The sequence below is a fragment of the Haliotis rubra genome, unplaced genomic scaffold, assembly GCF_003918875.1.
Source record: "Haliotis rubra isolate DU_JTF1 unplaced genomic scaffold, ASM391887v1 Scf625, whole genome shotgun sequence".
Taxonomy (NCBI): domain Eukaryota; kingdom Metazoa; phylum Mollusca; class Gastropoda; order Lepetellida; family Haliotidae; genus Haliotis; species Haliotis rubra.
Window position 1 is genome coordinate 417,654 of NW_025767330.1, and position 25,926 is coordinate 443,579.

Genomic DNA, 25,926 nt, shown 5'->3' on the forward strand with positions numbered 1-25,926 from the left:
TTATTTAGGGCTTTAGCACTGCAGATAGGGCTCGGCAGTAGGGAAAATAATGTGGTTCAGGGACTGTGAGACAGACTACGGTGCCATGTGTTAAGCCCATCTCTGGTGTCCCCCGCCGTGATATTGCTGGAATATTGCTAAAGGCTGCGTAAAACCATACTCACTCACTCGCTGGGTACATTGTGGATAAATGACCTTGTGTGTTTTTGAGTTTACTGTACGAAATATAAAGCAACTGCGCCTCAATGAAAAGCTTGTTTATTATTTCTGAAGTATACAATATAGACCTATTTCAAATCACAATATCAAAAGACAAAGACAGAAACTATTAAAAAAATACCTGTTGTCTTGGGAAACGGTAACAAAATAAGAAAAATATGACATTTAGCTGCAACAATTAACCAATGAAATAACAGAAGGTACATAACATATATATGAATGGAGATTTACTGAGGCGTGGATATAAAACAAAAATGGTCTGGTAGCTTTAATCGACTATTTGAAAAGAATTAGAGTAATGAATAAACTTTGACGCACATTTAAAATAATATAGAAAGGGGTAGCAGACAAATGTTACTCCTAGATTATGTCATTACTTTTGCTTTCTTAAATGGAGTACATTATTATTAGGAAGCAATGCCTCTTTTTCAAGAAGGCATGAGTAAATTGCAGAAGATCAAGAAAATATCCTGCTCACAGAAATATTAAAAGTTGTTCGCTTGGGAAACAAGGGACAATAATTTCAAACTCAAGGAGAGAAAGACCTAAAGAAATGTCAAGTTGATATCTACAGATGACTAAAGAGGTTTTCACCATGGACGGATCGACAACATTAACACCATACAACACCATGTAAAAATAGCAGTGTCTGTTCAGGGTAACAAGGCATATCACAGGTTTGCTTGCTGTCGTGGCGGATTTGGGGACACTTCACAGTATTGCTGACACATCCTCACGGTTTACCTTAACGGACAGCTGTGAGTACGAGGTGATTTATACATGTGGCAGAAACATCACCAACAACACGAACGACATTACCAACATTTAAGTGAATAAATCATGTTAAAATAAAATCATGAAACTTGCAACACAAATTTCATCATTTCCAATACAGAATAACAGCGTCAACTCGAACTAATGGGAACCACAGAAAATCGAGATATCCGTAGTTCGAGAAAAATGAATAGTTATTGACCATATCATTGCTAAAAGACAAAACCTCGCATATCAAATTAAATTCCAGTTAATGAAATCTTACTGAATGTGTTAATTCAAACTGGAGCCTGTTGATACAAGGCACATTTGATAACTAACGAACAGCGATGACCGGCTGTGTGCGAATGTTTCTCGATGTCAAAGAGAATGTTGTCATCATACAACGTAGGTTTCCAAGGCAACGCTTACAGACAATCAGTTGTTTATAGTGTCAGTAATTTTGGCACCGAACTTTAATGAGACATTTGCGTGTTCAGTTGTAATGCGTGTAGGTCCAGTTGGTGTTCCGCCATTAGGAATAACTGAAGTAAATGAAGCCGCCGAATGGAAACGTAATTAGAACATGTCCACAATGTTATCAATGATTAATTGTGACTGTCAATTTAACGCCACATTTCAAAACGACGTGCTTGATTTACGGCAGAAATCACGACCTTACCCCAAGTTGACGCATGCGTACACGGGGGGATAGGTTGCTATGGAACTGGACATTGTTTCTTAAGTGTATTTCCTTGTTGTTTTGAGAGAAAGGAATGTTTTGAATATTCATGGTCATCTGATGTCACTATAATTCATTGATGCGTGACATGTATTGTCTGAAGCAGAGAATGTGTTTTATGCTAATATGATATGGTTGTGTATGATTCATCCATAAAGGACATTCTCCTCGATCAGTTATATACCAAAAATGATTTATATTATTAATGAGAATATGACACGGGAATGTTGAGGACGGAACAGCGCTGTCAACCAAAATAAACATGAATAATATATTTTGCAGGGAATCATCACCAACATACGTCAATGTTAAGAAACTCCAATGATCTAAGTATGAAACCTTACCAACAAATGGCTCATTTAGTGAGTGGTTCAAATCAACCACGGTTCCCCGGACATGCAATGCTATAAATGTGTATAAATATACCTCCATAGTTATATAATCCAATGAATATCACATGGATGTAAGAACATAAAAAATACCAACAATGTACAAAGGTGCAATACATTGTCATCATATAACAATGGTTGTGACACGTGTTGATCGTTCAGACATTGAGCACTAATTGAGTAATAATTTCCAGATATCACACGGATACAATCCAGATATCACACGGATACAATTGTCCTATCTAATAACTTGGCATCTGTTGTGGTTTTATCACAGACTTGAATATATATTTCTCTTCGTCAATACTGTCCATTAATTGAAATACATGAAACAGATTCGTAAAGGCGGTCTTGAAAACGAAGGACAAGGTTGCTGGTACTGCCTCGTTCTCACACGCCATTCGTGAAGTTGCATAAGAGCTATTCCAATTATCTATACAAGTGAACTGTTAAACTTTGAAATGTGCCCTGTAACATCTGATAGGCGGAAATGACATTTTGTGAACTCCCTAGTTCCGGCTTCGTTAATCCATTCTTATGTCCCTGACACGACAAACGAGGCTTCTGATATTTCCAACACCAAGATAGATGTGAGACTTTCATCGTTTCGTTAATCCAGCCATCTGAACCTACAGTATCACCGTCGATACCTATGGACGAGGCTTTATTACATTTCAAACACCAAGATGGGTAATTGAGTTGCGTGATTGTTTTGTATACAGAAGGATATTTCATTTGTTTCCGAATGGTATAAAGCTCCGACAGGTGATACTGGTCAGTGAGGTGCGTTCAGTTGCCAGGGGGCGCGGACTTAGCACCTTTACCCCTCCTGCCCCCCTGGGGACTCCCCTTCCCCTTCCGTTTACCCTTTGGACTCTTCTCTGGTTCGGGCTTCTTCGGTCTGTCTCGGTCTTCCCTCGTCTTGCTTGACGACTGGTCCGAGTAGGTGATTGAGGCTCTGCCCCGAAGGTTCTCCCAAGCCTTCGGGAATCCAAGGACGATCTTGTTGTCCGAAACATCCACCTCTCGGACTGCAGGTAGTTTGCATATGCTCTCTGGAAGGACTTCCAATACATTGTCAGAGAAATCCAGAACCTCCAATGCTTTCAACCTGTCAAACTCTCCAGGGAGGGACTTGATGTCGTTGCCTTTTGCCCTCAGCACTTTCAGCCTATAAAGATACGGAAATCCCATTGGCATCTCGTCAATGTGGTTGAACGATACATTCAACGTGGTTAGAGACGCTAAGACGTCTATCCGATCTCGAGGAAAGGTCAAAAGTTCATTGCTGGAAAGGTCAAGGCTGATGAGCTTGTTAAGGTCACCGAAGTCATCGGGGAGGAGGCACATCTTGTTGAAGGACATGTCAAGGTTCTCCAGTGAGAAGAGCCTCAGAAGTCCCGGGGAGAAGTCAGCTATGGAGTTATTGGACACGGTCAACCGTTTCAGCTTTTTCAGCACCGTGAGTCCGTCCGGAAGATCGGTCAGCTCGTTGTGGCTGACCACAAGACTCTCCAGAGCCTTCAGCTTGGATATACCGTCCGTGAGAGACTTCAGGTTGTTCTTTGACATGTCCAGATGGCGAAGGAGTCGGAGGTTGAAGACAGCAGGAGGAATCTCATCAAGCTGGAGGTTACAAATCTCCAGATGCGACAGGTTCCGTAGATGATCCTTATCTCCAATGACAACCAGAGGCGAACGTAAGTCAGTTGGGTTGACGGTGAGTGGGTTATTAGACAGATAGAGGTACGCACATGGCTTCGGGATGTTTAACTCAGTCAGGCTGTTGCTGGAGACATCAAACGAATGAAGCTGGTACAAGAAGTCAATTGACTTGGGGATGGCTGCAATTTCGTTATGGCTCATGTGGAACTTCTCCAGGTTGCGGACCTTTCGGAGGTCAGCGGGCAGAGCTGCCAGCCTGTTGTAGGAGATATCAAGGGTGATGAGGATTTGTTCCTGGCCGAGACTGTCTGGGAGGATGGAGATCTTGTTCTGGGCAATGTTTAGATGCTTCAGTGTTGTCACCTTACCGAGAGATTCAGGAACCTCTCTGATCCCGTTACCAGACACATCCAGGGTCTGAAGAGCCTTCATCTCTTGAAGTTCATCCGGAATAACTTCAATTTTATTTCTAGCCACATACAGATGTTCCAATTGTTTCAAATAAATCGCGAATTTCATGGAGTTGAGGCGGTTTCCTGACACATTGAGGCTTTCGATACACTGCAGATCTTTCGTCCCTGTCGGCAGGTACTCAATCTGGTTGTCGGAGACGTCCAAAACTCGGAGCTTCTTTAGTAAATGGATATCATTTGGCAAAACAGCAATTTCATTACCAGCAACGTTGAGTGTGTCCAGTGCATAGCCAAGACTGCATATCTCTTCTGGAAGCACTTTAATAGAATTGTGCGAAACATTGAAATAGTGCAGATACTTCACCATCCCCACCTGCACAGGAAGCTCATCCAAGGAATTGTGGGAAAGGTCAAGCCAGGTCAAGCATCTCAATTTGTCAATGTTTTCCGGCACAAATGCGATTGCATTATGGGAAAGATCCATACTCTTGATATTTGGCTTTTTAACAGCAGCAGAGGGCATTTCCGTAATCCTGTTACCTGCCAGTTTCACAAACGCAGCCACTTCATACAGACCCTTCTTGAACGATTTGATCAGATTAAACGAAACATCTATATGTGTCAAAGATGGCGACTTTCCTAGATTCTTGGGCAAAGCTCTGAGTCTATTATTTTGAGCATATAAAGTTCTAAGGCCAGTGGATTTATGTATAGAAGGAGGCAACTTTTTAATACTGTTATTAGTGATGTCTAACGTCACAAGCTTCTTCATCCTGGATACCGAGCCAGGGAAGGAGGTGAGGTTATTGTTCTTGACGTCAATATACTCCACGTTCTCCAGATTGGCCAAGCCTTTGGGTAACCTCTTCAGACGGTTGTTCTCAGCGTTGAAGCGTAGCGTCAGTGCACTCAGTTCCTCGTTGTCGTAGATCTCGATGGGTAGCGTCTTCATGTTGCACGTGCCGAATTTGAGGTGAACTGCCTTCCCGTCCCCCAGGCGTTTGATGTGGTTCTTCTTGAGGGGGTCGGGCAGGGAGACGATCTTGCTCCCCGGGCCGGTGGCTGGAGGGGGCTTTTCATCCTTCTTCTTGCCTCTCTTACTCATGGCGGTACTGGCTCGCACAGACCGAGGTCGAACTGGGGCACCTGCAATCAGATGTATATTGTCATCGAAGAGAAAAAGAAATAAGAGTTGCCCATCACCAGAGGCCATGTTTAAGTGTGTGTGTGTGTGTGTGTGTGTGCGTGCGTGTGCGTGTGCGTGTGCGTGTATGTATGCGTGCAGGTGTGTGCGTATGCAACGGTGTGTTTGTGCGTGCGTGTGTGTGTGTGTGTGTGTGTGTGTGTGTGCGCGCGCGCGCGCGTATGTGTGTGTGTTGGGGGGGAGGAGAGTTCGGGGTGTGTATGTTCTGTGTGTGTTTGAGCTCGCAGGGGTGTGTGGTACATGTGTGTGAGTGTGTTCAGGTATGTGTGAGTTTGGTCTGGCGTGTGCGCGTGCGTGCGTGTGTGTGTGTGTGTGTGTGTGTGTGTGTGTGTGTGTGTACCTGATACGCCAAACGTGATTTATCAGAGCTCAATGTCGTATCAATTATATGTATAATCTATAATTAAATCAGCTTATTTACTTAACCAGCAGTGGAATTGCTTCACAAGTATTTCTAACGGTGTTATTCACAAAAGTCAAATCACCAACTAAAGTACCCCAAGTACTTCAATACTAGTATATCATGACAAATTACCCGATAATACGCCATAGATGTTTCCTACCGTGAATTCAAGGCGTGAGGATTTATAAGCTGACGGCGATTAATGGCTTGGATCAAGCTGGTACACCTGGCCTTTGGGCCGACTTGCACAAACCGATCTTAGCACTACCGTGATCGTAGGCCAATATTCAAATATAGGAATTAACAGAACCTAAGCACTAAGATCGATTTGTGAAATTGGGCCCTGTGCAATACATATGTAAGCGGTGAGTGTAAAATATATGTAAGCATAACACTATTCAAAATAACGACTTCTATTTATGTAGCAATGCTATTATGTAGTCTTGATAACGTACTTTGTGTATCCCTGAGAGAAGTGTAAACTGGCATGGCTCCCAAGGCCAAAAGCTATGAATACACAACAGTACTAGATCCGAATCTTTACTGCGAAAGTGTAATACCAAACATATCATATTACATTTAACTACTTTCTAAAGACACTAGGTACTAATTTCCTTTATGTATCGTTCAGGTAACACCTTCTCGTGTTTTGTTTTTATCCTGTGTGGAACAAAAGCGTTTTCCGTGAAGTGCGGCTTAAGGGGTATTTTCTTTTATTTTCTTATTAGGAAAGTTTGGCAATATATACAGGCAACAAAATACAGGCAAAATACAGTTGTGAGGGAATTCATTGGCAAAGGCACTAGTTTATTTTGAGTCCTTATTAGTTAGGCAGTAATGTATCAATTCACAACTACTAAATTGTGACAAGTACTCAGAGAAAGTACCAAGAAATATGTCAATCCTTCAAATCCCTTACCGTTCTGTTTCACTACATATCCCGATAGATCAAGATCTAAATGCACAGGGTTTCGAATCACAGCTGTTTGGACAATAATGTTTAAAAATATAAATCTTGACTTCTGCAATCATATATTGTTTTTAAATGTTATGATTCACATATATTTCAAATTTGAACGAAATCGGTGATGAAATAAAGATTTTAGAAAATTCTACCGCTACACACATAACATAAATGATTACAGTGATTCGAACCTCTGTCCCAGAATGTAGCCTATATGTCGCACTCGTTTACATGTGATACGTCTGTTGAGGGCCGGTATAGTCCCACCATGACACACGTAGCTGTAATAGTGTCCTTTGTATAGCATTGACACACACATATATAACCTTTCTTTACAGCGTGATTGTACGCGGGACTCAAAATGTCAGTTATTTATTGCCCCAAATTGCACTGCTTTCGCTATGAGAAAGGTAACACTTTTTAACCCACTCGATTTACAGATAAACTATGGCAGGTAATGGAAAACTTATATCGATTTAGGGCAAAGGGCTATCGATGTGTGTGTATCTTATCTATGTATTGCGGCAGCTCCTTCTTTTATCTCTTCACAGGTACGCGGACTTTGATATTAATCGAGCGCCTTGATTCTATTTGTGGAGCAATCATAGCTTAAAATGATTTATTGACCAAAACATAATTCATGTTTTCTTAAAGTCATGACGGGTTTTTTTCTCAACGAGGTATAGTTGCTAAACAAGATATAATAAAGATTCATTATTTCTGCACCTCAGAATGTGAATATTTAGGCTCTTGTTCCTTTCAAAACTTGATTCCGCATTAGAAAATATTTGAAAGGCCAAAGGAATATTTGCAGTTTTAACTCGTTACTGTAGAGCGATCGATTCAATGCATAATACACGCTGTTAATTTCATCTGCCTTTATGGCGAAATTATTGATATCATAATGATATTATTGTCCTCCTCTTTATATTAGTCTAATAATACGAAAATTATATGATAATTCCACAACAAAAATAATATTCATACGTTTTACGAGGTAATTGTGGTTATAGTGACGACTAATATTATAAAGTTAATAGTTGTGATAATAATGGTGGGAATAATGATATAAACAATTAAAACAACAAAGCGATATATATCCTCTCCTTTAAAAATGAAACCATGCAGCTCTATGGTTATTTCAACTCATTATATATATACGGCTAGCCGTAGTATTAACAATGACTTGATAATACTAACGATACATGTCAAGCATACTACCCACGTACGGTGGTGTATATATAATCAGGGCCCTTATTCTCGGAACGTTCGTAACCCTACGAACTTCTTAAGCCCTCTTAACACATTTGCTACGATCAAAGTTAAGAATTCTTAGGGCTACGAACGTTTCGAGAATAAGGTCCCTGGGTCCCGTTCCATAACGCGTTCGTAACGTTACGACATGTCGCAACTCTATAGTTTATCATAGCCTTACGAATGTCGTAGCGCTACGAACGTTTTGTGGGTCGGGATCCTGCTTACCTTAGTTACGTCTCACTCACGTCACTCTGACATTCTATTAAACGACATATATGTTTATAGTAACACTGTAAAATATAGATAAGAAATATGCTTTGTCAGAGCTTGCTTCATGGGATTGTATCGACATTTAGTTTTTGTCTATTACAATTGTCAAAAAATCGCCCCAAAACTTTAACAGCGTGTCCAGAAAGTGACGAACTGTTGGCCGTAGGCGTCACGTGTTCATGATGTGACTATTATACTGTAAACCCCTTTCGACATAAATCTACTGCTCACTAAAACATTACGTAAACAGTAACGGTTTAACAATGTCCAATTCTGATGTTATGTCGACCTTCGTAAACTCGACCACACATGATACCACAGATTCTCGCGATATTCTTTTAACCAGTTACTTCCCAAAGCAGGCATGTGTACCTTTGCTGAGCATGTTAATTGAAAATGCGAATCAGTATAGGAAACTGTTGGCATTTCCGTCATAATCATCCACCAATTCATACTAATTTATTGATCAGACTGTGAGATGCGATATTTAAAACACATATCAACGGAAAATTTCAAACCAACTTACATGTTGAGGCCATTCTGTCACTATGTACAGTTACTTTCCAGCCAGTGTGTTGTCCGTCCGCCAACACCAAATGACCAGTAGCCAGTAGTGACCAGAGGAATTAGCCCCCGCGTTAATCACTGTAACCCCGCTTAACGCCTCGGGTACGTAAAAGGCCTGTGCGCAATATGTGTCAAATGTATTAGTTCCGGAGATGCGGGCGTCATTAATTAGGCTACTGGGTCGTGTATTGTCTGCTTCGTTTAAAGGTAATTGCGTGTGTTTGTGTGTGTTAAGTAGTTATTATGACTCATTTCGTTCTTGTGTTTAATCTAAATGCGTGAAGGTGTATTTTTCACTTGTTTTTTTTTCAGGACACCATTAACGATATGTGACCAGCCACTGTTTTCGACAAAGGTGAGGTGAGGTGAGGTGAAATTGGGTTTTTACGTCGTACTTGAGAATATTTCGCTCATATGACGACGTGCATGCGTGTGTATGTGTATGTGCGGCTGCTTGTACTAGCCCAGACTTAAGCTGGTTTTATAGTGCTAGCCCACTGAGATACCATGCCGCAGTGAAGCATGAATACCCCACTCAGACACATTATACTGACTCCGAGCCGACCAGTCCTTGTTGTACCCATTAATGCCGAGCGCCAGGCAGGGACCAACAAGTACCATATTTTAACGTCTTTTGGTATGACGCGGTCGGGGATCGAACCCACGACCTTCCGCTCTCCGGGAGGACGCTCTAACCACTACACCACGGAGGCGGTCTTTCGACAAAGGAACAAGCTTGTATAAAATTACGACCGGCATTTGTAATATTGTCTTTTTACTCTGGTGTTATCAATATTCACGTCACTGTGATCTATACAAAGTGTTAGCGTGTTCATAATCGGACCATGCAGTGATGCAAGCCATGACGTCACAAGAAGAGATCGTACCGATGCTTGAGGGGGCTGGATCGGGGAAGGGGTTGGGGTACATTTAGTTTAAAACAGAATGTTACAAGACGTAGGTAATAGAATTGTTGTTTTCTTGGGATTTTAAGCTTGAGTTTATATATATTCCAGTTCTTCTGGGTGCATATTAAGATCTCAGCCTCCTCACCCTAAACCCCGAATACCGTTGGGTTCACTTAAACGTTACTTACTGCTGACACTACAGATACTGACATCGACGATTGTTTGGACTATGTAACGAATCAACGTCAATCGTTAACCTCACCAACTGTCTATATGATCTCATATGACATGCAAACAAATCAAGCTAATCTACCTTTATAACAAAGTCAAAGGGACCACTGACTTTAGTTCGTCGTTCCCGGAACCCCTGAAGCTGCGGGTTAGAATTGATCTTCAGTAACCCATGCTTGTCATAAGAGGCGATTAGCGGGATCGGGTGGTCAGGGCCCCGTTTCACAAAGCTCTCGTAAGCCTAAGATCTCGTAACTTTTCTCGTAGCATTCGTACCTCCTATGTTACAGTATAGGAGGTGCGAATGCCTGAAGAAAAGAGCCCATCTTGACTTGGTTGGTCATACGAGAGCTTTGTCTAGAAACGGGGCCCAGGCTCGCTGACTTGGTTGACACATGTCATCGTATCCAAATGGCGTAGATCGATGCTCATGCTGTTGATCACTGGATTGTCTAGTTCACATTCTCGATTATTTACAGACCGCCGCCATATAGCTGGAATATTGCTGAGTGCGGCGTAAAACTAAACTCACTGACTCAATCGTTGGGGCCGTAGTTAATTATACGCATTTCGAAAAAGAAATACAAACGTTATAAGCGCATTCGTTACAATGAATACAGCTGATCTGGCACAGGTGAAATTCATTGTAAATTGTTTAACTGATTCACTATCAATATATCCGTTATGTTGAAGTGGAAATAAGATGTCCCTTGAAAGTCTGTAAATGACAACGATGAAACGTCCAACACAAACTACCAAGTCCGAAATCTAAGAAATGATACATATAACTCCCTACAGCGTACAACGTATGAGTGAGTGAGTGAGTTTGTTTAAGAGCCACTTTGCAACTCTCCTCAATGAATATCGGCGTGTCAGCCTTATGCGGGAGGTAAACCCGAAGTAATGCAGATCTCAGACGCTGACCATTCTGACGAAAAGAGTGAGTGAGTGAGTTTAGTTTTACGCCGCTTTTAGCAATATTCGTGCAATATCACGGCGGGGGACACTAGAAATGGGCTTCACACATTGTATCCATGTGGGGAATCGAACCCGGGTCTTCACCGTGACGAGCGAACGCTTTAACCACAAGGCTACCCTACCGCCCCTTTGACGAAAATAACAATGGCGGATTTAGTGTTGACAAACCAAGAAGCATAAATAGGGGCAGACAGGGATTTAAACCCGCTATCATAGGGTCCTGGCGTGACAAGTAGCGGCACCCGAACACAACTGGGCCTCGCATTGACCAATATAGATAGGACGACCTACCTTCAATAGGAAATGTATGGACCCAAAGTCAAAAGGTGACAATAAAGTACACGATTGGTGGGCCAATAATTACTTCTTTAAGTGGCATTTAGAAGCTGGTATGACGAATAGGAACACTTTCATAGACAGACAACTTTTATAGCAATAGATGCCACGTTACGGTGCTTGAATGCGAGGGGGACGCGAGGCATAGCTTGATAACGGTGTTAGGATCTTCACCGAAATGTCGCATCTAAAGCAATAAAAAGTTGTTGTTTACCAACAAAAATGTTCCTCTTCGGGTAAATAATTAACAAAATAGCCATCATGTTCGAAATGAAACGGGACGTACCTTTGTAAGGCTTTGAATGACGAGGAAGACACACACCGCGAATGGAACCAGAAGTTCACATCCAACCACTGAACTACCGTTATGTTTGCGATGATGATGACCAGACCGACTGACACAGTTGTGGAACCGAGATTTAAGTATAATCTATTGCCGGAGAGGGATCCTTGTTAAGCCGCATGTCATCAACCATTCCATGTCAACCAACAAACACCCAGAGCGTTATAGCTGTATTGATCCCACCGTATCAATCACACATAATAAGCCAATACAGATACCATTGCATACAGTCAGACCACGGCGTCATGGCTAGAACCCTCGACTGGGCACGTATGGGTGGATATGCAGCCCTGGTTGAGTATTATACACGTAGGTAACGGTCGGGCTGTAGGATTCATTCTGAGCGGGGAATCTCATATTGTGCGTTTTGCTGCCCCCCGCTTAGCCCGCTCTTCCATCTTGTGTAATATGATTGATTAAATACTAACTTGAGATAACAACAGTGTGTCGGGGCTGGTTGGGTTACAGGTAGGATCGAGTTCAGCTAAACATAGGATTTCTATGGAAAACAAGTTGGGGTTGACCATATGTTTGAAATACTTTCTGTGCAAATCACCATCTATGCTCCGAGTTACAGAATCGTGTATTGGGCCCCGGGCCCTGTTTTACAAAGCTATCTTAGTGTTAACATGATCGTATCTCCCATATCTTAGCATTAGCTAGACTAACATCTAGTCTTTGAAATGAACATATTTTACAGAAATAACAGTCCCTAAATCATAATCATGAAATATAATAAACTTGGACATAATCTAGACTTGATGGGCTTTCTTCATATATTTGTCAGGAACTGTGGGAAATCAAAGACCTACATAATCTAGACTAAGATCACATAATCTAGTGAAGACTGGATTGTCTTAGCAGCCCATGCAGACTCGATTATGCTTACAGACCAGGCCGCCATATAGCTGCTGATATTGGTTGAGTGCGTCGTAAAACTAAACTCACTCTTGATCTCACTTTCTGGTCCAGAAACAGGGTCCAGGATATTAAATCGTTGGTTCCTCAAACTTACTCAAAGACAGGATGCATTTGGAAATATGTCTAGGACAAAGATTTCATATTTTATCTGGATTTATACTGAGTGTGTGAGATGTGTTTGACGCAGCTTTGAATAGTGTTTCGCCCACATCAAGGTGTGTCGTTTGGGAAGAAATGGCCGAGGAGAGGCAGTTCTAGGACGTGTACCACTTTGGTTAAACCAGAGACTATAGTTTATGGTCTGTTTTCAAACTCACGGGCACGGACTTACAGACCACGGATTATGATCTGACCGATTCTAGGATTCAAACACATCATCAGCGGTTCCTGTTCATACAACGGGATGTAACTCTTTCAAGATTTGTTTTGGTCAACCAAAACACAAGGTTCACTGCAATTCTTACACTATGGATAGCAATGACCCACAGACTAACGCTTAGTATAATTTTGATGATTTTGATAATAACAAAACATACCAAAATCTAAAAGAAACCAAAGTGAAATGGGACTGGAGGACAGTCTATCTAAATTTGCTCCAATTAAGGCCCGTGCATTGCAGAATGAGCAAGGAGGAAAGGAATGCTATTGTTCAGACAACTGCACTGACCCTCATGCGTACTGACACCCACAATGATTTCAAGATGGCTCCCAAGAGCAGACAACTCTAGCCTGATCCTTTGCTCAGGACAACACTGCATTCTGACCTGACCCTCAACTATCCAAGCGATCTCAATATAAGCGTCGTTTGTTTCATGGCAACCCCGGAGGGAAAACAAGGTTCAAGGGCTTGTTGACTTTAATGTATAAACATCAAGGCTCTTGTATTGAGACGAGGCGCGGGTGACCCTGCCATTGTGTCTCGACATATACACTTGAGTTTAAGGAGCTTTTGTGCTTTTGTTTGAAAATATATATCATCCACCCAGAAGGGATACGTTTTATATGTAGTGCCAGTGTATGTCACACGCTCGTTTAAGACCGGCAACTCAGGGCGAGGCTTATGTCAGACTGACATTTAATGTAGCAATGCTGTGTATCATTGTCAAATAATGAAAGAGTGAGTGAGTCAGTTGTATTTTACGCCGTTTTTAGCAATGTTCCAGCAATATCATTGCACCCATGTGGAGAATCGAACCCGGGTCTTCAGCGTGACGAGCGAATGCCCTAACCACTACGCTAATCCCTCTCCCCAAATATTGAAAGAATAAATGAGGGTGTATTTGTAACACACTACAGTACATCTCTGACATGCGTGAATGGGGGAGGCGTATTTTTTTAGAGTGAGTATAGTCTTATGGAGCTCACAGGTCGAGTGTGTCCAAGAGATTCTTAGTAAGAAAATTTGCAGTGTGTGTGTGTGTGTGTGTGTGTGTGTGAGAGAGAGAGAGAGAGAGAGAGTGAGAGAGAGAGAGAGAGAGAGAGAGAGAGAGAGTGAGTGTGTGTGAGAGAGAGAGAGGAACTGATGGGGGTTGTGGTTTCAGTTAAGTGGAGGGTCTGAGGCAGTCGATATATGACGTCTCTTTCTGGTTTCCTGGGAGGTTATCATTCTACGTTCACAAGACTTTTTTTCGAAAGGATTATATTTCCAAACGATGTAAATTAGCCAATCTCAAACATTTTACTACCTAAGTTATTTACACCTGTTCTATATTTGCATTCGATATTACGCAAAGACCCTGTCAGATTCAACAAATATTCCAGCCACGCCAAGCCGACTTTGACGTTTGAAAGAATACAAAATGTAGAGCTCTGTATGGAATCGATTGCATCTCAAAGGGAACAATTTAATCCCACACTTCATGGCGTTTTTGACTTAAAAGCGAGGATTATATTTCTGTGTCAAGGCTGGTTCGGAGGAAATATAGGCACTCGCATAAAATAAACATTTTCCTAGAGCCTTATTGGCTTCAGATAATACCCGCTTGATATGCATTTTATGTTTAGTTATTTCAGACATCAAACACACACGCCTTTATAGAAAGTCATGAATACCATTAAAAGACCATGAATATTCAGAAACAGACTGAAAAAAATATACACGAATAATAAACAAATAAATATCAATACACCACTCTCATAAACAGCCAATAGTATCGATGCCAAGATTAAACAATATATATCGATTTTCTGATCAATAACACAATTACAAAGTCAATATGTTTACTTAAATTACACAATTCCATTATGTGTCATTCCGATTGGTACAAAAATCGATACCGCAACCGGGTAGGAAAATCTAAATAGTGCTATCGTATCTGAACTATATATAACAGAGATGAGACACAGGTCATCGAACTACAACCCTAGCTGTCATACCAAGTAATTCATTATTCAGTAGTGGATTTCAGGTGTAACAGATTACAACGGTAGATCTTAACGTTTCACCAACATCCTTTGTTAACCGTTTATAAGCTGATCAGAAATAATTCAGCATTATCCGTGGTAGGTAACGGTAAAGTAATCGGCCGCGATACAGTTCCTGTTACAAATTAGGTAACTTGAAACGGTTTGTTTGGTAGAGTAATTAATAGGTAGTGTTGCTGTCATTTGTGGTTGATCTATTTGAATTAAACATGTATTGACATGCGTATTGATCGGGTTAATCAAGTTTATGCAGGCTTCACGTTTGATTACACAGGGTCATTTTGGGCACAATACCTTACAGAATAGCATAGTTTGGGCGCCTCTTAGTGTCCGGATATAAAGTATTTTGTCTGTTTTGTAATTGACAATAACGTCATGATACCGGAAGTCCACACACAGGGACTTCCAGGAAAACATTTGAGAACCTTCAGAAATTGTACAAATTGTTGGAATTGAACTAGAATTGAACCTTTTGCCGGAGGCGTGACAGGAAAGCTTTTGTCACAATGCTGTCGTACTTTCTGATCACTTTCTTGGTCTTCTCCAGCGCCGCAATACGATCGTCATAAACCATGCAATCTCATTTAAATAATAACTTAGTTCCGGTTCATCTAAGATGTGCGATCATCCCTTTTCGCGAATGGAGACCGACCAATGAAATTACAAACAGGAAGTAGGCTTTAGCCAATCAGAAGGCAGCAGCTGCTTTCTCGAGCTATGCTGCACACGTATTGAGACTTGCAACTTACATGGCAAAGAAGGATTTGAACAACATCCTGACAAAGTTTTCAATTTAAAACATACCAAACCGTATTCTGGAATGTGGATGACCGAGACTGTATAGTTGTACGTCCCACTAACCTTTCAAATGTTTTGCAATTTCGCGGTTGCATAATAGAAAAGACATTCGGACTTTCCATTTCGCGATCTCATACCCGACTCTCTGATTGATCTGATAACATGTCGTTCTGGTGTGACATGCTATGTCTCCTGGTCTTTGTGTGGAGGTAGATCTAGAGGGAGCTATGATCATATTTTGGTGAAATTAGAAACCTCGGATCGTGGGAATCACCCTGATGATGTTAATGGTTTTTCAGCACCACACCAGTGCTCGTGAGTTCCATCAAATTGGTAAAGGTCTACGATAAGCATCAATCACGTCTTTCATCAAACTGACATGTCGACATATATTTGAAACAATTGTCAAAGCGGCGTAAAACATAACTGGTTTAAACATATTTTTATTCAAACAAAATTGAATAGGGATCGGTGAACAAGCTATAAGCTTTGCTATAAGCTTATATGTGAACACGGCTCCCTTAAAGCACAAATCGCGCCATCATTCGAGAACACTAACGTTTCCTTTTCCGTGGAACAGAATACGCCCTGGACGTGCACCAAATAACACTGGCGGTTATTATCATATATAATGAAACATGTTCTGACAATTATTTATTAGCACGACTTTAACTTCTCCTCGACTTTACATGAATCAGAAACCATTCTCCAGTGACAGCCGGACACGAACCTACACACGGAATCATCATCACCATGACAACAACTGAACAATGCATACACGCCATGTGTGTATGTTTAATTAAGTTTTCATCGCAGGTGGGACCTGTGTAGGCGGGACATTCATTTCCCTGATTTCATCATTTAAATATAATCATCACTGCTCATATTCGTCGAGCCTGACATCATGCATGTGTTCATTGGTGACTGTGATTTTCAAATCTTATCACCCATACTTGGCCGGCTCTGTGAGTTGAAATACCCACAACACTTGGCAAACTCAGCAATTGTGAAAGCCCGAGTGTTCTTTAACGTCTGTTTAGTACTGTACATAAGAAGATCACGCACGTCGACTTCGAACACGCCTTCTGTCAACTCTCCACCACAGTAACGACATGGTTAACAAAGTCATTTGAGACATTGCCTCAATCGGGTGAGTGAGTGAGTGATATTCCAGCTATATGGTGGCTGTCTGTAAATATTCGAGTCTGGACCAGACAATCGAGTGATTAACGGCATCAATCTACGCAATTTGGATACGATGACATGTGATCACCCGATTCCGTTGGTCGCGTCTTACGACAAGCATGGGTTATTGGAAATCAATTCTAACCCGAATCTTCACGGGTGTATTTGCATGACGATATTCCAGGTACACACGGTACAGTAAATGCTTCTACCGGAACTGCAGCAAGTGAAAATGCTTTAATAAGATTGTCATATTCATGTGATGATCTGTTTGGACATAGGCCAAGGCGTTTACATTGGAATACAGCCATTACTGTCAAATCCATTTGTGCATATTAATGTTAGTAAATCCATATTCTGAACATTGTTAAAACGTGCTCCTTGCACAATCTCAAGGGCGGTGGGGGTAGCCTGGTGGTTAAAGCGTTCGCTCGTCACGCCGAAGACCCGGGTTCGATTTCCCACATGGGTACAATGTGTGAAACTCATTTCTGGTGTCCCCGCCGTGATATTGCAGGAATATTGCTAAAAGTTAACGAACTCAGTCACTACACAATCTCATAAAACAACGAAAGTTTGACTGCGATATATCGTTAAGGATTTTTACATATACCAAAATGCAAAATCGGCTTAAAGTACATATCGAGTTAACGGAAGTCGGTCAAACGAGGCATCGGTGATATTCGTGGGACAGATATGAAATGAAAGAGAAAATCGTGGATCCCGTTGGTGTGGCGCAGTGTTTGCCCTTAACCCTGTAAAGCTGCAGGCCCTAAGGACTTAGAACCATGAAGAGTTGTGGGCCTTCACATCAGAATGTGTAGGCCCTATACTTTAATAATGGAAATAATACGCTTAGTTATTAGGGATGAAAAAGCTGTCGGCCATAAGGATCTGCAGAAAACAAAAGCTGTTGATCTGAGTGGTTTTCAGTCGGTTTCGGGCCCAAGGACCGGCGTTAATTTCGAATGCTTGTGTGGCGTCGTTGTGTGGCGCATTAATACATACGTAGCGATGTTATATATCCAAGATCCTAGATGACCAAGTCTGTCTTTTTAAAAGACGTTTAGTCATTTGACAATAAAACGGTAAATCCCACTTGACCTTGACCGATCACATGGGTCAAGGTCACTCCGTGGAACATTGTCAAAACTGCTGAGTCAACAAATGCTGGGTCCTGAAGTCAGAAATGAAATCCCTGCGTGAAAGCAAGGCGTATTGTATTCCTGATAGATCAAATACGGTGGGATAGGGTGACAGAGGGGTAATGTATATCTTGTATGTATAATGGGTAATTTGTAAGGTATATGCCATGTATTGGAGCTTTTGTAATTGTATTGAGATATTCACTGATGCAAGGATCATTTAGAGTTCACGGTGGGTATTAAAGCCTGCTTATTTATTTTCATGGCGGGTTTATAGACCCCACGCAGATAAATGTCCACGTTGACAGGCATAGCTAGATATAAATCTTGATTTACATAACATATATACCGCCCTCGAGAACAGTACAGTAAGATATATGTAGTGATATTTTCAAGTCAAATACCTGTTATTATTGTAGAGCCCTAGCGCCAATGATCATTATAACAAAATGTACAATATAATACACATCTTAAAAAAACTGCAATTTTCAATTTGATCTTGTTAATAATATACATGTAACGTGTATTTGAAATATTTTAAAATTGTCCTGATATGCATATGTTAATTTTGGAAACTAATTTACGTAAACTACCCAGCAAAGTTGACTTTAAACTTGGATTTGACCAAATGATTACAAACGGAATCAGTATTTTTACTTCCCTGGAAACAATCACCGAAAGGCTGCAAACAGGAAGTCATAGCTACGACATACGCATCTAATAATACATTACCAACCCATGCTTGTCGTAAGCGGCGACTAACGGGATCGGGTGGTCAAGCTCGCTGACTTGGTTCACATGTCACATTTTGTTATCGTATCCCAATGGCGTACATCAATGATCATGCTGATGATCACTGGATCGTCTGGTCCAGACACAATTATTTACAGACCGCTGCCATATAGCTTGATTATTGCTGAGTGCGGCGTAAAACTTAACTCACTCACTCACCAACTATCTGCCAGGTGCGTGATTTTATCGTATTCACAGAAGTGTTATTATACAAGTTAATCTATTTTTCTGGACTCGATAAGGATTAAAGTTTTGTGATATTGAAAAAAGCTAGGTATGATAAGCCCTTCTAGGAAATAAGCCACAACATCCTCTGCCCTTCATGTAACAGAGTAATCCTGGGATATTACCTAGAACAACGGCGGTCTTCAATTAGCTTGTGAAACTCCACTGACACAAATCAATATGAACACGTGTCCGTCAGTCCGGATTCAGGAAGTATTTATTCTATCACTGAAGGATTAATAGAAGACAATACAATTGATAAAAACTACGGAAACCTGTGCACGACAAAACACGATCTAGCGATTACGACTATCTCTCCAACTTACAGCCATCGTGTGTACGCAACATGTGGCTGGGGATATTGTTGACGTAATTGGGAAGATTCTCACTTACAGGGGAACATATGGTTAAAAGCAATACCAACGCGCGTCTGTGAGTGAATTGTTTGTTGTTTAAAGCAATCAATTATACATGGAAGCGACAAACAGCAAACAAACCAACGTGGTAGCTGCAATATAAACATCTTGGGACCAGCCCTCCAGTGATCGATATTATGAGCAACTACCTTATATGGGTACCATGAAATGCTATCAAACAAATCACCCAACCCATGAAGTCGCGTATAGTGCCAGAGACCTCTTAGACTCTTCAAACCCCACAGGAGATGAGAGAGTAAAGTGGGTGATGATCAACACCCCCAACAGGATATATGTATGCGAACAGACGACGTCAGAGAAGACGTGCTCTACGTCATGTGCTTGCATGACGTCACAGGCGGTGTTGAATATGTACACCTTATATTTGTCTATAAAACTGACCGCCATTGTGGTCATGTTGATGACGCAATGTCTAGGAAACACTTTTCAGGTTGTATCCACACAATGGAATACCAACAAAGGCGGGTGACTCCAAGCACAACTGCTGGAACACATTTAGTATAAAGGGGATCTGTTGAACACAATGGCTGGTTATAATACCCGAACATAACCTGAGACCCGTGAACATCAGGGTTAAAATTGATCTTCTGTAATCCATGCTTGTCGTAAGAGGCAACTAACGGGATCGTGTGGTCAGGCTCGCTGACTTGGTTGACACATTCGTTTCCTAATCGTAAATCAATGCTCATGCTGTTGACCACTGGATTGTCTGGTTCAGTCTCGATTATTTACATACCGCCATCATATAGCTGGAATATACCTTAGTAAACATTAGCAAACAAACACACATAACCTTGACCCTTTTGACGTGCCATCCTCCGTCTGACGTTGGTCAAACCGGTATTTGATTTATTATATCTCTCTGTATAACCAGCATCAGTCATAAAACAACAGTATCGAATATTATTTATATTTCCTTCGAGAATACCACCAAGTAATTAATTCATGTATCACAGACTGACAACAAAGCAATATTGAGAAGTCCAGCAGTGACGTGGGTTTATCGCATCTACTGTAAGAGCAATCAGGTAATTCCGTGATGTTCCCTACGGAGCACTATACATATAGAGAAGCTCCATCAATCAGCGCGTACTCCTGGGGCATCATTGATACGGCAAATCTCGGAGATCAAACATGCTCGGGGCTCGGCAGTTGAGCTGGTTCCTTGACTACCTATATATCAGCAGCGTAAACAGGACGTTGCCTTGACACATGACATGACGGCTGATACGAGCGGTGTGGGGAGTAGTGGGTGGGGGTGGGGTTGTGGGTAGACAGATTGGGGTAGACAGGTGTACTGCAAATGCTGTGAATTTAGGGCTGTTGGCAGTGTGATGTTACAAAAGGGTGGTTAGAAGTGAACGAATTGGTTAGAAGATGGTAAGTTGGTTTTCAGCCATTGTACAACGTACGTGTCTGGGGTGGGAACGACTTTGGGGTAGAGAGGTGTACTGCGGCTGCGGTGGCCACAGGGCTGCGGGCAACGTTTTTCTACAAAGGGCCGTTCCAGGCGAAAGTATAGGTCATTTGACAACGCGTAAGTTACATGCAAGCATGTGCACATGCAAATGTGCATGCATTTAAGTAAACATGGTTGATGAAACACATGACAACGGGTGCAAAATGTGAAACGAAGATTAGATAGACATATGATTGGGGTACGGGGAGATGTGTGTGTGTGTGTGTGTGTGTGTGTGTGTGTGAGGGATAGGGTGGGGGGAGGAGAAAGGAAAGGGAAGGGATGGTTGAGTCAATAATTTAATTGGCAAATCTGATGTGCTGATTCCGAGAGGAAGGGCTAACGCGAGGATCGTGTGAGGCCAATGTGTATTGCTGATAGATAAGATGGGGTAACGCAGGTAATGGATGAAGTAACACACGCCAGGTTTGAGTTAGGCAAGTAGACGTGGAGTGGGTAAACGTGGAATGAGGAAAGTAAAGGTAGATGAGGTAATTAAACTGACTGAGTGAGTTTGGTTTTACGCCGCTTTTAGCAATATTCCAGCAACATCAGGGCGGGGGACACCAGAAATGGGCTTTACACATTGTGCCCATGTGGGGATTCGAACCCGGGTATTCGGCGTGACGAGCCAACGCTTTAACCATTAGGCTACCCCACCGCCCCTGAGGTAATTAAAGGTGGAATGAGGAAAGTAAAGGTAGATGAGGTAATTAAAGGTGGAATGAGGAAAGTTAAGGTAGATGAGGTAATTAAAGGTGGAATGAGGAAAGTAAAGGTAGATGAGGTAATTAAAGGTGGAATGAGGAAAGTAAAGGTAGATGAGGTAATTAAAGGTGGAATGAGGAAGTAAAAGGTAGATGGGAGTAATTAAAGGTGGAGGTAGATAATTAAAGGTAAAGAATGAGGAGTAATAATTAAAGGTGGAATGAGGGAAAGAAAAGGTAGATGAGGTAATTAAAGGTGGAATGAGGAAAGTAAAAGGTAGATGAGGTAATTAAAGGTGGAATGAGGAAAGAAAGTAAAGGTAGGTGGAGAGTAAGGTAAAGGTGGAATGAGGGAAAGTAAAGGGTAGGAGGAGGTAATTAAAGGTGGAATGAGGAAAGTAAAGGTGAGGGTGAGGGTAATTAAAGGTGGAATGAGGAAAGAAAAAGGTAGGTGAGGGTAATTAAAGGTGGAATGAGGGAAAGTAAAGGTGGTAGGTGAGAGTAATTAAAGGTGGAATGAGGAATGAGGAAAACGGTAGGTGAGGTAATTAAAGGTGGAATGAGGAAAGTAACGGTAGGTGAGGTGAAGTAAAAGGTGGAATGAGGGAAAGTAAAGGTAGGTGAGGGTAATTAAAGGTGGAAGAGGAGGAAAGTAAAGGTAAAGGTAATTAAAGGTGGAATGGGTGGAGAGGAAAGTAACGGTAGGTGAGGTAAGTAAAGGTGGAATGAGGAAAGTAAAGGTAGGTGAGGTAATTAAAGGTGGAAAGGAAAGTAGGTGAGGAGGTAATTAAAGGTGGAATGAGGAAAGTAAAGGTAGGTGGAGGTAAGTAAAGGATGGATGGGTAAAGGTTGGGGTTTGGGAAAGTAAAGATGGGGTAAACTATATTTATATAATTATTAACCAAGTAAAGGGTGGGAGGGTAAAGGGGTAATTGGTCAAGTAAACATGGTTTGAGTGAGTGAGTTTTGGTTTTACGCCGCTTATAGCAATATTCCAGCAATATCACGGCGTGGGACACCAGAAATGGGCTTCACACATTGTACCCATGGGGAGGATGGTTTGAGGTTAGTAAAGATGAAACGGGACAAGGAACCGTTTGTTGAAGTTTTGAAACTGCTGCGATGTTAGTAAATGGGTTGTGTGAGGGTAGGGGAAGTGTGCGCGTGCGTGCGTGCGTGCGCGTGCGCGCGTGTGTTGAACGTAATATTAAGTAAGTTCAGGCTATTAAACGTTGGGTGAAGAAGACATGCTTTTGTTAAGGTACACTGTCAGAACAGAAATTATGCTGAGTAAGAAGCTTAAGGGAGGCCCTTACACAAGAGACGTGAAGTAGTTGAAGTGTGAAATAAAATCCCATTAAAATTACTTTTAATACAATGAGCATGTAATTTATTGCAGCACTGAAAACACGTAGTACACCGCACGTACCATGACATGGTTGTATCAATGAATATACGCGTCTATTACATACTGAGGCGATCCCAATAAATCTGTCCACTACAGACACAAGTATGGGTAAACAAGACCAAAGCCCTTGTAAGAAATGTCGGCAAATAGGCTGTCCCATATCTCAGCAATGTATGACAGATTTAAGGCGAGGATAAAGGCGGGTGTCTCAATCAAGATCGAGAGAAAGTGATAGAAACGAGAGGGGCAGAGAGGGTGGACATCAGAAAGAATGAAAGAAAGGGCAAAACGGAAAAGAAGGTTTTAGGAAGTGACTGAAGAGAGAAGGTATAAAGAATGAGGATATTTTCACCTGAATATGGAGGGGATACCATATATATGTATGTGGCACTTTGAAGTATATGTTTATAAACATGGATAGGAACACATTGTTATTGGCTCTTTGGAACAATAAATTAAATTCAAGTATAAACATAAGTAGTTACTAAGGTACATAAAACAACACCCTTGTTATTTTTATCCTTTTCAAACGAAATTTCACTTCATATGTACAGCAGTCACGTATAGTATCCATGTACAGTACACACCTGTCATTGCAGAGAGGCGTTGTCAAGTGACCTACATCCCAAAGTGTCTAATTAGAGAAAATCACACAATGGTAACTCACCTGAAACAAGACTGATTTAAATCCCTGTATTCCTTCTTAGGATCCGCAAGGATCGTCTCTCATAATTCCTCCTGCAAATCAATCCCTCAATCTTCTTAGCGGTTGATCAGCGATCACCTATTAGCTTGCGCCGTGTGTATCCCTGCCCCCTTCGATACGCCGTCATTGTTCTATTGTGAGGTACCGTTATAAGTACAGCGCCGAGCTAGCAACAGGTCTACACAAGCACATTGTCACTACCTATAGTGGACCGAGCTCGACATGGTCGCGTAAAACCATTTACCGGTAAACAAAGCATAACACATTCGCCAGGTAAATTGTACCGAAAGTATGTTTTCCCCATCAGTTACCTCCCTTGAACGTAGATATTTGATAATAGCTATATCGTGACTTTAGGTGATTACTTAGGTTAATCTCCTCGTTGACTTAAAGTAACATCTGTTACGATTTATACTAGTTATCTCCCTTTGGTGTGAATTCCTCCTTTCGATATGGTCTGGTGTTGTTCAGGTTAGTGTGTATGTTATGCCTAGTTTCCGGTTACCAGGTCGTCTTCGGACAGTTTCGGGATTGTCCGTGACTGTATTAGTGTTTGGTGGTTACCGTTAGAGGGTAGCGACACCGTTTTATCAAGCTAGCGTTTGTGGGGGAATGATTACCTCCCAAGGGAGGTTCACACACGCGAACCAGTAGGGGAAGGGATAGATTTAGACGCTGACAGTGTGTCGCTTGTTTGAGGTTGTTCATGAATGTGTAATAGTGAAAGGAATATTGACGCCCCGAGCTTTAACAGTTAATTACATGTTGCAATTGACAATAGATGATTGTCGACAATAACTGATTGTGTCAGTCAGTCTGGCAAAGATAAAGTTTACGTTTCTATCATTTTAAGTTAATCAGGCAAAGTATAGCTGTCGATTTTAACGACTGCTCCCACTCAACTTTAAAGATATCAGCTCAAATGCGTTAATTCTTTATGACTTGGGCACTCACAGTAACGTCTCTTATTTCAATAATTTAAAATACATTATTCTATCACTACTGTTGTATATCCCAAGGCAGCTGAGAATATATTTTCATATTGATTCGTTGTTCTCTGGGAGTCGTGAGTGGCTGAGTGGGATCGATGGCTGACTTAGTGTGCGATTAGATGCCGGACTCTGGGTGTGGGTTCGATTCCTGGATGGGACTCAACCCAACAAAAAAGTACTAGAATCTGTACTTCACTGAGAAACTGTAATCCCAAATATAACGTGTCACGTGAGTGAGTGAGTGTGGTTTTACACTGGTTTTAGCGATATTCCAGCAATATCACGGCGGGGGACACAAGAAATGAGCTTCACGCATTGTACCCATGTGGGGAGTCAAACCCGGGTCTTCGGTGTGACGAACGAACACATTAACCACTGGGCTTACCCACCGCCGCCCCATATGTTACATGAGAAATGAAGATGGACAATTATTATCATATAGCTCATCATTCACTATTAATAACTTCTTTATAATCTTTAAAGTCACAATCAACATCCATATATTACGAGTGAAGCACATCTCTGATTTTTCTGAAATATTGCTAAAAGCGGCGTAAAACTATATTCAATATATTAACAATGTTCACGCGGGGATTTAAAGTTGTTTCTTGTCGTCTTTTGTTGTCCAAATATGTCAGTTGAAGTACATTGCGTGACTCATGTGAACTTTAGCTTCAAGAAAAAATCTTCACTAGGTTGTTTCAAGGTATCATGACATCGAGGCGTGGGTCGGAGTCATGGCGTCGTTGTAGCGTGTCGAGATGTGCATGCGGCCCTTGTGTAATCAGTAGTCCGTACATTTACCCACACCTGCAGGTGCACGATCATGTTTTATTTATTGTCTGCATGTGTTTGTGCATATTGTTAAAGAAATATATCAATAGCTTCGAAATGCACATTTAAACGATGCTTGTTCATTCGGAATTCATGCTTAATTCATGCGGGAATCCTGGCATTCGTCACCATTCGGCCCTTTCCGTAATCTCCAAGAACTATTCGGCTTGTCCCGGAATAACACGAGTTATCACGAATGGGAATCCTGGATCACAGCCTATTTGACTAGCGGCTACCCGGATGTGCGTAGT

General features: G+C 41.6%; 1 protein-coding gene across 2 annotated transcripts; it reads right to left on the bottom strand.

The window, feature by feature from the left end:
- Positions 1–1,764: 1,764 nt before the first annotated feature.
- Positions 1,765–24,122, bottom strand: LOC124256335 (leucine-rich repeat protein lrrA-like). 2 transcript variants are annotated; one of them, XM_046690321.1, is made up of 2 exons: positions 23,811–24,122; positions 1,765–5,327 (listed from the first exon to the last, which is right to left on the bottom strand). In XM_046690321.1, the coding sequence occupies exon 2, from the start codon at positions 5,284–5,286 to the stop codon at positions 2,893–2,895; it is 2,394 nt and encodes a 797-aa protein (XP_046546277.1). In that variant the 5' UTR covers positions 5,287–5,327; positions 23,811–24,122; the 3' UTR covers positions 1,765–2,892. The 2 variants fall into 2 exon arrangements, with proteins under 2 accessions (XP_046546277.1, XP_046546278.1); XM_046690322.1 differs by lacking the exon at positions 23,811–24,122 and adding an exon at positions 11,586–11,687.
- Positions 24,123–25,926: the final 1,804 nt, after the last annotated feature.

Bases quoted from the DNA above. Each gene is read 5' to 3' on its own strand.
- LOC124256335 (XM_046690321.1), bottom strand. From the start codon at position 5,286: ATGAGTAAGAGAGGCAAGAAGAAGGATGAAAAGCCCCCTCCAGCCACC.